This window comes from Symphodus melops (assembly GCF_947650265.1).
Source record: "Symphodus melops genome assembly, chromosome: 17".
Lineage (NCBI taxonomy): Eukaryota > Metazoa > Chordata > Actinopteri > Labriformes > Labridae > Symphodus > Symphodus melops.
This window is the reverse complement of record NC_136707.1, coordinates 17650298-17661179: the sequence shown is the minus strand read 5'-3', so window position 1 is coordinate 17661179 and position 10882 is coordinate 17650298. Positions and strand designations below refer to the sequence as shown.

General features: G+C 40.0%; 2 protein-coding genes across 2 annotated transcripts; one reads left to right on the top strand and one right to left on the bottom strand.

Moving 5' to 3' along the window:
• Positions 1–1514: 1514 nt before the first annotated feature.
• On the bottom strand, positions 1515–6257 carry rsad1 (radical S-adenosyl methionine domain containing 1). Its single transcript, XM_079367279.1, has 9 exons — positions 5805–6257; positions 5416–5549; positions 5137–5341; positions 4692–5057; positions 3039–3102; positions 2812–2959; positions 2412–2466; positions 2099–2202; positions 1515–1864 (listed from the first exon to the last, which is right to left on the bottom strand). The coding sequence occupies exons 1-9, from the start codon at positions 5934–5936 to the stop codon at positions 1717–1719; spliced, it is 1356 nt and encodes a 451-aa protein (XP_079223405.1). The 5' UTR covers positions 5937–6257; the 3' UTR covers positions 1515–1716.
• A 1324-nt stretch (positions 6258–7581) lies between these two features.
• LOC306837813 (GTPase IMAP family member 4) lies at positions 7582–9599 on the top strand. Its single transcript, XM_079365626.1, has 2 exons — positions 7582–7722; positions 8447–9599. Exons 1-2 carry the CDS (start codon positions 7704–7706, stop codon positions 9454–9456), a joined length of 1029 nt encoding a protein of 342 aa, XP_079221752.1. The 5' UTR covers positions 7582–7703; the 3' UTR covers positions 9457–9599.
• The last annotated feature ends 1283 nt before the right edge of the window (positions 9600–10882 follow it).

The window sequence follows — 10882 nt, the reverse complement described above, 5'->3', positions numbered from 1 at the left end:
CATGGCCTTCGACTTTCTCTGCTAAACGTCATTCTTGAATCCTGCATTGATGTTTGCCTCTTGACGTCAATATAAATGCATACAGCGGAAAATAAAATCAGACAAAAGCAGCTGAAGCTGGCAGTGCTGCAGAGAACTCATTAAAAGGTTTGATTATTTCTACAGGAGAAAGTAAGCTTTTCTCTCCAGCCTTAGGCCTTTCAGCAAGTCGTGATCACTGCATTAAACAACAAAGAATGGATCAAACCAGCCTCATTGAAAAAGAATATCCCATATTTTCAGCTATAAGGGCAATGCAGGCCTTAATTCTAAGTGACTTCTGTATCAATCACTTTTGAGATGATTGTATGAACATAACATTTTGAAATGCATGAAATAAACTTAACAAAACAAACATTTGTAGCCAACCTAACAGCAATGTGTGAGAGGGGAATGAACATAACAATTAGCACTTCACACTTCTAGTGTCCATGACGACAGGGATTTGGGTCATTTAAGCACTCTGTACAAATACAAATACAATTTTAACAAAAATGGAAATCTACATCCTGTGCTTTGAAAGCCAAAGTATACTAAACTGACAAGTGACACCATCAGAGTTATGTATAAAATGTATAACTTGTTCTGTAGTTTTTGGAGAATAGTTTTGCAAAACTACATTTTAGGATCCATTCAAACGTTCACGGTGCAGAGGTTGACTGTTGCTGGATATCTATGACTCGTATATTCAAAATTACAAAGTTCTAAGACAGCTATTTGGTTTTAGTTCAGTTTGGTAGTGACTTTCCTTTAAAAGATGTGAAACATTACATCCTGATTACACACTAGAGCATAGTTCTTTTCTTTAACTTTGAGTTATTCTTCGCTTTACTTTCATGCGTTTTGAATAGCATGCTATTTGATAAACCCCAGAGCTGTGTCATTTATCGGTCAATACTGCCTCATCACTTCATAATTGCTCCAAGAAGAATTCAAAGAAAACACCAAAAATATTGCAAACATCTGTAACCATGCAAAACCAAATATCTACCTCCAATTGAGAACCAATTAGTTTGTCAAGGTGCAAATGAATGGAAGGTTCCAGTCAAACATTTTCTTTGATGGGAGAAATAAAGAGTCCAGGGTGAGTCAGCCAGCAGCTCATTATTCATTTCAATAGTACTCTATCTACAGTGTGCTTAATGGTGTGAAAAGACGGTGCAGTTATTGAGTGATGTGATTTTCATGAAGTGTGAAACTCTATGAAACGCTTTACTCGTGAGGATAAGGCTAAAGGGCATCTGTTAGTCAGTGTGATGGACGCTGGGACTGCGAAAATATGGAGTGATGTGAACATTCATCTTCTCAGCACGTGATTTTACGAACACAGCAAGAACTCACGTGTGTCCCAAACACACGCACACACACGACAAGGAACTAGCATCAGGTCAGACCATTTAGTGCTTTTTTAAAAACTTAAATCAGAAATGAATGTTAGGGTACAAAACGGAGTGAGTATGATGTGTTTCACCCGGTTTGATTATGTATTATTTTATTATCATTAGCTAAGTAAGACTGCATGGGGAAAATATTACATTATAAATCTTGTTTTTCAAGTAAGGCTGAAGTCGTGTCAAAAAGATGAAGTCCATAATATCCATTTGTTGTGAAAGCTATGAACATGTCAAGTCGGTCTGAAACATAAGTGAGCAGTCTCTGAAGTTCTGTTCTTCGCTGTCATCTTGAGTTGGAGGTCTTCTCTGTTTGTTCATCAGCATGGTGTTCCCTTCGAAACCTCGAACTGATTCCTCGTTCCAGCTCTACCAGTAAAGCCGGCAGCATGCTGTCCAGTAAAGCCAGTCCATCCCAGGAGCAGCGCAGACCTCTGACAAGGAAGAAAGAAGACAACGAATGAGATAAATACTACTTTTAGTTGTACTTCAAGGAAATGTTTAAGCATACGCCTGGTTCCTGAATGTGAATTTTCAGCCTTTTTCATGTCAGAAATGACTAAAAGATTAAGTTTTACAGAAACTGTCTCGCATATGAGCTATTTAATACAACACATGAGAATTGCCTAAAACAACAACACTTTAACAAAGCAATACTCAAAAGTCACCTCTCATCAAGAACAAGTTTCCCACTCTGTAGAAATTCCTGGACTTCAACAGATGTACCGAAGACTTCATACAGTCCCAGTTCATGGCTGAACAGCTCCCAGTGCTGTTAATAAAGGATCACAAACAACAGAAGGGAATGGATATGCATATGTAAACGTGCAGATGTGTAGATATCTATTAGCTGTCTGGTTTGTGTGTGTTATGTGAATATGCACAGAATATATTGTATATATCTGCATCATGGATGTGTGTGAACAACAATAAAAGAATTGTGAATTTAAAAGTGTTTCATGAAAAATGTGCGAGCTTCACCTTGTGATCGATGCCCTCAGTCATTCTCATTCCCATCACCAACACCTCCTCCAAACTACAGGAATGAAAAAAAAAACAATCATTATCAGTCGCACCAGAGCTTCAGTCTGACCAACATTTGATCATAAGAAGGACATGACTTGAGTGAGTATGTTAAGATTCTGATAATAGCCTTTAACGAGGACAGAAGGCGTGACAGAACAAGCACATGTACAGCGACCACGAACACAACGTTTCTCTCACTGTGTTTTGTTACTCTGCAGATTGGCTGACGCACAATTGCTAGATTTCACATGGACACCAGATTGTCTGGAAACAGCAGCTGCCCCCTCGTGTGTATTTGTCGCAAATTCACCCGTTACAAAGCACACCACTGCGGCCGATATGTGCAAGAGCTCACAGTTCAAGATGGCTGAGTCGAATCCGCCTACGTGTCCCATGTCCCCTCTGCTGGACTTCACGCATCCACACGTCAGGCTCCAGAGTCTGGGTCCTGGCCTCGCGAGTGACACCTCCCTCCCCAGGAACAACAAACCGCCCATGGGCTCCTGCCACAAACACATCAATGAACCACATTTCCCACAAGTACACTTTTAATGACTCGCATTTATCATCATATCAGATCACCTGGGCCAACACCGACGTACTGTCTTCCCTTCCAGTAGCTCATGTTGTGATGACTCACTGCGTTCTATGGAAGACAATGTTAAAGCATTATGGTGGTGTCGTGATCGCGCCACTTGGACGTGCTCCTAGGGGCCATATGGTGCAAAACAGAGCAGACATCCGCCATTTTTCTGTCTTCTTGTCAAAGAAAAGTTACCAAGAAAACAAAGCAGAGAAGCTGAGTGTTAGTCAGAAGTATCACTCGGAGTTATAAATAGCAACAAGCACTTCTGTTCTGTAACCAATCTTTGCAATATCAAAGCATTCTCTTGGAAGGCTGCACTCCAGCAGAAGTGCTTCAAACTAAGATATAATGAGATTTATTGAGATGAAGGGTGTCTGGAATGAGCAGCGTCGTAGATCTAAATTTGGACAGTGAGCTGTCTCTATGAAGTGCTGGTAACTCAGGAAGCACATGATCAAGTCATATCGAATGAATCACATGTTTAAATTCTTTCACAATAAAAGTCAAGTGATGACTAGAAGTAACCCAGAACTTTAAATCAGTTTTGTTGTATCACATGGATTATCATAGTATGATCTTTTCATTGGATTTAATCATCCTATATTTAGTGTTATGTTGTTGAAACATGTATATGTCAATGATATGCACAGAGGCTAAAGCCAGGATGAGAGGTGACGAGAGGTGTGCAACACGTCAGTTTCATGCTCCTTTAAGTGCATCGTCCCAATAAGACGAAGTAAATCACAAACCAACACTGCAATGTTTCGCATGGTGAGCCATAATAACATGTAAAAGAACAGAGATCTTCAACAACAACAGCAAGCAATAAGATTCAGCACCATATTGAGGATATGTTGTATTACGGTAACAATCTCAACACAGAAAACAAAAGAATGATTGAAGCTTGTGTCGAAGTAAACGAAATTGGTCTTGTTCTCAAGATCACTCGATCAGAATCAAAAGCATTTTTCCTCGACTTGTCTCGGTCTCAGACTGGGCGCACGACAGATTTCAAATCAAGAATGGTCACGACCACCACTGATAGGCTATTTTTCCACGTTATTACTATGATTAGAAGGAAAACGCCCCTTAATTCGTTCCCAGTGTCACGGTTTAAGGAAGTGACTCTCCCTGCACACTGGAGGATAATCTTTTTCACTGGTTTTTTATGATCCTTCAGCTTGACTCGGTCTCGACTCCTAAATGTCTTGGGTTTTGACTCAGTCTCGTTCTAGCACTACGTGTTTTATGAACCACATGCAAAATGAATGAGCTTCTCATCAGCGTCATTTTTACCGATAAATAAGTGTTAGCATGCTCCCAGAACAAATAACACAGAAAGAAACAAACAGTATAAGTCAATTAGATAAAATGATAGCAGTGTTTGCCAGGAGTAACAGGATTGAACTGAGTCCATGTGATTATTTGAACAGGTGGGTGTATCAACATTATGACCAAAGTACTGCTTCTGAATTATCTTCCTTCTATTTGATTGTGTTCTATATTAAGCTGTTTCCTGACTGTGTTTTTTTTCCAGCGTTGTAGTGCTTCCTGGCCTCGTGTTGGCCTCAAAGGAATGACTGTACTGTATCCAGCTGAGCAGCACAATCAGTGAGGTGTGTGTTATGTTCCTGCTGAGGAGGACCTACATGTCTTGCGAAGTTTGACACCTCGTACTGCAGGAAACCATGCTGATGGAGAGTACTTCTGGCACACTGGTACATCTCTGCTGTCACGTCATCAGCCGGTAAGGTCATGTCTCCTCGTTGTACCTGTTTGAACAGCTGGGTGCCTCTTTCCAAAGTCAGCTGGTACAGAGACACGTGGTCATCGCACACTTTCAGCAGCTCAGACAACTCCATTTCCCAGGATTCAACTGTCTGTTTGGGCCGTCCGAACATGACATCTACAGACACCCTCCCTGGGCACATCCTCCTGGCCTCTTCAATGGTTTGCAAAGCGTGATGTGAACTGTGGTCCCTTCCCAGAATTTTTAAATCCTCATCCTGCAAAGACTGAAGGATTGACCATGTTAAGACGTTATGGCTGATATTCCAGTCTAAGCAATGCATTTTCTACAGATTATATACTCACCTGGACACCAATGGAGAAACGGTTCACTCCTGCATGGCAAAAGTCCTCTAACTTTGACATTCCCACAGGAGTAGGGTTGACCTCAAGAGTGACCTCAGCCTTGTCTGAGAGCTTTGCTTGCTTGGAAACAGTGTTGAGGATTGCAGAGATGGTTGAAGGGTGAGCCAGGCTTGGAGTCCCTCCACCAAAAAATACTGACGTAATACTGCACGAAGAAATCAAAAGTTAAGGGGTGGGCGGAAACGAAGGTGATTGTATGTGGTTAACATATCACCTCACCATGACGCCTGACAGAGCTGCAGCAGTGTTGCAGTCTCTCTCTGAAGGCATTCAGTCATTATAGTGTCCTTATTCTCTCTGGGTATGTACTTGTTAAAGTTGCAGTAGGAACATCTCTTGAGACAATAAGGCCACTGTGAAAGAAAGAAAGAAAGAAAGAAAGAAAGAAAGAAAGAAAGAAAGAAAGAAAGAAAGAAAGAAAGAAAGAAAGAAAGAAAGAAACTCGTTAACTGAGTGCATGGATATACTTTTACATCTTTATTGACAATTTTAACTTATACAAAATATTAGTACAAACTCTTAAAAAGATGATCAAACAACAGTAAAATATACAGAACAAGTCATTTTACTTTCAAATCTGTCCATTAAAGTGAACGAGGCCCACTCACGTGCACGTAAAGTGACGTCTGCTCGGTGAGATCTGCACGGCCTGTCCGGTCACATTGAGTTATTTCTCCGGCTGAAGTGTCAGAGAAGCAGCGCACACCGGGAGAGAGGGCACGAAATGTGCGTCTGATCATTCTTGTAGCAGCTGTATGCTGTTACTGTATGTGTTACTGTATTGTCCACTCGTAACTCACTCCATCATCATCCATGGCGCGTAGTTTCCATGACAACAATATAAGGTCATAACATTTCTCAATCGAGAATAAATTATACAAGTAGAGGATATAAAATGAAATCATTAACTGAACTTTGTGGGTAAACTGTTGAGCATTTCAACTAAAACAGTGGGTAGACCGATTCAATATAAGCTCAAAGTAGATGTTCCCATACGACGTCTGTACTGTTTACAGTTTTAAAATGACTTCCTGGTAGCCGTGACGTCACGTTAACCAGGAATTGCGTAAACTTTTTTTTTTCAAAAACTTTATTGCGTAAACGTGATTTCCTTTTGTGTGCTCCGTAGTGTGACCACACCGAGGCGCTGTTTTACTAAGAATTTGTACAGTACAGTTGCCTAATCAGAATTGTCCATTGTGACCGTGTGCATAAATGTATTACTGTATAGTTAATTTCAGCTTCTTCTTCTTCTTCTTTTTTTTTTACTGTAGACACATCTTTAAAAGGTAGTCTTTAAAATTGTGAGTGAATAAATTAGTTCATGTGAACTTTACGCTTTTCCCTTTGTGACATTGCATTAATCTATAATTCTGTATTATCATTACAAAGAACAGGGAATACACAAGTTTGAGGTCTTGGTGTAAATGTGGTCTTAGTAGTGAAGTGGCAAACCTAAAATGGTTTCATAAAGTGTTCACACATCACACAGGCCTAAAAAAAGCTGTGTGGGAAGGAGGTACTTTTGAATCATAAAACATGTGGTTTAGTTACTGTGGGCAGTGTAAGACTCATTCTCTTAAACAGAGACTTCTATATTAATAATAAACCTATAGTCAAGGCTATCATGCATTTGTTTTTAAGCGCACCAACCAACTTGATTATTTATGTGAAGTAGTGTTAATGTTTTAAAGGGAATTGGTATGCAGTGTTCATGATGTTCTGTTTGCCTAAAGTTGAGTTGAATATGTTCTGATCTTTGTAAACACTGTTGTCTTTGTTGTTGAAGTGACCATGAATACACCAGTCTTTATTTGGAATATTTCTTTGTGCTGTACAAACACAGGATCAAACTCATTTAATGAGCTATTGATTTCCCTGGTCGCAGGAAAAAAACTGATGGGCTGATGGGTAATCTTAGGTCACCTTTACATACCAACTGTTTGTTAATAATAAGAAAAAACCCCCACAAATAAAACATGGATGTTTTAACACTCTTATTTAAATTATGTAGCTAATAAACAAAGCTCAAATAATGCTTGTCATAATGACTTGTGATCAGCTATAAATGCTGCAGTTCTTTTGTAACCACGATTGTTATACAAATGTTGTTTATCTGTGTATATAATCAAGAAAAGAAACTCTGTGGCTGACAGTTGGAAACATTATGTTTCTATTCTATTATCCTGTCATCATTCACAGTAATAGTAGTAGTTATTAAGTTATATTATTAAATAGTGTCCCATAATTGTGAATGTGCTCTTGAATTAGCGTCAAACCCTCAGGACATTTTCCACTTAATATTAAATCTGTTACCTAATTACCAAATCAACAGAGAGAGAGGCAGAGAGAGAGAGAGAGAGAGAGAGAGAGAGAGAGAGAGAGAGAGGGGTGTTTTTATTACATAATTACAGAGGTTGCACTGCTGCATTCGGTCCTCTGAAGCTTAAAAACTTCTTCATAGTCTTTCTAAATAAAAGACTGAATCTGTGCAGTAAATCTGGCAAATGGATAAGAGGAAGAAAGGTAAGCTCACGCTTTTATTTTATTATGACATGGATTTAACTTTCCTGCCGTACTTTAACTCAAGCTAAAAAGATCAGTTGTCTCATTTCAGTCAACAGACCATGTAGCAGCATTTAAAATTAAAAGAGATCCTACATTAGTTTGTTGAGTTTTGGGTAGCCATACACATATCTGAAAGAAAATTGTCAACAAATAATTGATCGATGTTCAATTTGGGACACACTTAAACAAGGTCATTTGTTAACTGATCCTCTGACTATTTATCCAATGTCATCACTTAGTCAAATCTTAACACATTCCCATCAGCCTCCGCTTCACTGTCTATGTTCATTTGCACGTGTTGTTGTATACCAACATAGGTAAAAATGATATTAAACATGGTAAGCGTTTAACCTGTGTATCATCAGAATATTAATGTCATTGTGAACATGTTAGCGTTTAGCTCAAAGCAGAGCCTCACATAGCCAAACAGCTTAGACAACGGAAAAGATAACAAGTATGAGTGTACAATGTACACATTGTACTTAAACAATGTAGGGATGTGTTCCCTTTTGGCATCTGCAGTTATTCACATTTCATTTCATGACCTATAACATATACATTTGATGCACTTAAAAGGTATAGACAATTTCTCTGCAGAAGATTCACAAAACATGTCTCATAATAACAACAAATCTTTGTGCAGTTCTGTCTTATTCAAACTGAACTCTTTGGTTTTTCACAGGGTCTTCCACAGAATTAAGGCTTATGATTGTTGGTAGCAGTGGGCCTTCACAGTTCCTACTAACCAATGCAATTCTTGGAAGGGAAGAATTTCCGAAGGATACCACTAGCATTTCTGACAGCAGGAAGAATATTGGCGAGCTGGCTGGCCGGCGAGTGGCTGTGGTTAACGCACCAAACATCTATGACAAGGATATATCTCGACCTAAGAGGAAGAGGGAGCTGAGAAGGTCGAAATGCCTGTGTATCCCTGGTCCACATGCATTTCTTGTTGCCTTTGACATAGAGAATATCTCCCTGAATGACATTGAAGCTCCCAAACTGCTGAGGAAGCGCTTTGGAAGACACTGTCTGAGGCACTGCATGGTCCTCCTCGCCTATGATGGAAATCTGGAGGGTGCTGCCCTGGAGAAAAGGGTACAGAAGACTGACTGGTACCTGAGAGAGCTGGTAGAGAAGTATAACGGGCGCTTTCAGGTTTTCAGCAAGAACTGGAGGGATCGTAGCCGTGACAGGGAGCTCCTGCAGAAGATTGAGCGGATGGTGGCCTCTTTGGGAGGGGGCTTCTTCTCCAGCAGAACCTTCCAGAAGGCAGAGGACTTTGTGAATAAGGAGGAGAAGAGGCTCAGGAAGAAGAGGTCAGCGGAGATAGAAAAGGCATGGACTGAGCTGGGGAAGAATATTGACGAGGACAAGGATGTCTTCACCAGCAATGTTGGCGCAGATATCAGAGCCAAGGCAGAGATGAACAATGGTTGGCTCAGAACTTCCCTGGCAAGAGGACTGGGGATGGGATTTGTAGTCGGGGCTATCATGGGTGCTCTGTTTGGGTGCATCGAGGGGCCAGGTGGGATGGTTTTTTATGGGATCATAGGTGGTGCGGTGGGCGGATCAGCAGGAGGGACGGCCCATGTAGCTATTAAACATATGGAGGACAGGGCGGCCCTTCCTGCCAGACTCAACTTTAACTCAATCTTTATCAATCGCTTCTTTGCTGCTCCTCGACCTTGACTTATGACCTTTAATTAGGTATATATAAAAAAACCTAAACACCATGTGGTCTTTTAACAGTAGCTTATATAGCTTGTGCAAATTTAGATAATAACCCTTTCAGTTGAACAAATGTGTTCTTATCTGAGCAGCTTAAGGAAAGCACCAATGATCAACAACAGCAAGTGTGATGCCTGCATTAAACCTATTTGTATATTCATTAAACATTACTGTGGTTTATGACAGCATGTGTGAGAGTTTCTTGTTACATAAGCACTAATCATTTTATACCACCCCAGTGCTTTCTGGTATCTCGCTTTTGGTTTGTTTGAGTAGAGCTCAGATAACATTTAGGGTGGAGTCTCAGCTGAGAGTGCTATTGTCAAAAGCACTGCCCCCTTTTTAAGACAACACACACACACACACATCAACGCACCTGTTGGGTTTCCACCATTTGTAGAGTCTATGTATTTATTATCTGAAGCTCTGAGAAGAAGCAGCACAGACTGTTAGACAAGATCAACTGTGAAATAGGCCGTCTTTTGTCAACTGGGAGAGGTAAGAAGAACACACCTGACTTATTTGATCTTTCTCCTTTCTGACTACACAGACAGAAATCTGGCCTGTTAATCATTAATGAACATGGTGCATAATCCAAGTGTTTCTTACATGAATGTCAGAGTACTAAGAGGACTAAACTCAAAATAACATGAAAAAACAAACCAATGATTTAGCTCCTGTTGCCTGATGATAGAGCTAAGTATTTGGTTGCTACCTGTTTGACTGCATACTTGACATTGCATCTTTCACTTAGCTGCTGCTGCTGTGTTTGCTAATGGGGCCTGATCACAAAGACATGTAAACCTCAAATATCTGCAACAAAGACCTAAGAAGTAAGAACACACATTGTGAAAGACTTCAATCAAAGGGTAACACTTTTCTGTGGTGATCTATCATCACCTGAACAACTGTTCTATAGAGAGAGAAAAAAAAAAAAGAATCACAGATCCGGTCCTTTGTGTGTTATTGCATAATACAAGAGGAATGTCTTTCTGCTCAAGCACATGCCGTCCCTGAAAGTCAAGGTGCTGCATAACTCAGCTCAAAGTATTTGCTTCTCAGAAAGCAAGTTCAAGTACTTTTCATTCATAAAGGATAATGGATACATTTATTGAAAAACAACAGCAATAGTATTGTTTTGTTACAAGAGGTTTCGAAAAGGAGTCGAAAAGGTGTCCTTACTCGATATTATCGACCTTTTCAGGTCAGGTGCTGATGGCAGCTTGATTATTGGAGTTTAAATTAAAGGGAACCTTTGCACATCCATTTTATAAAACAGGTGTTTAGGAGAGCAATGTGTCCAACAAAAACCTGAAGGTAAATTTCTGCACACTGTCTAACTTACAAACAGGGACAGTGTTTGTCTGATCGAAACATTGCCAATAAA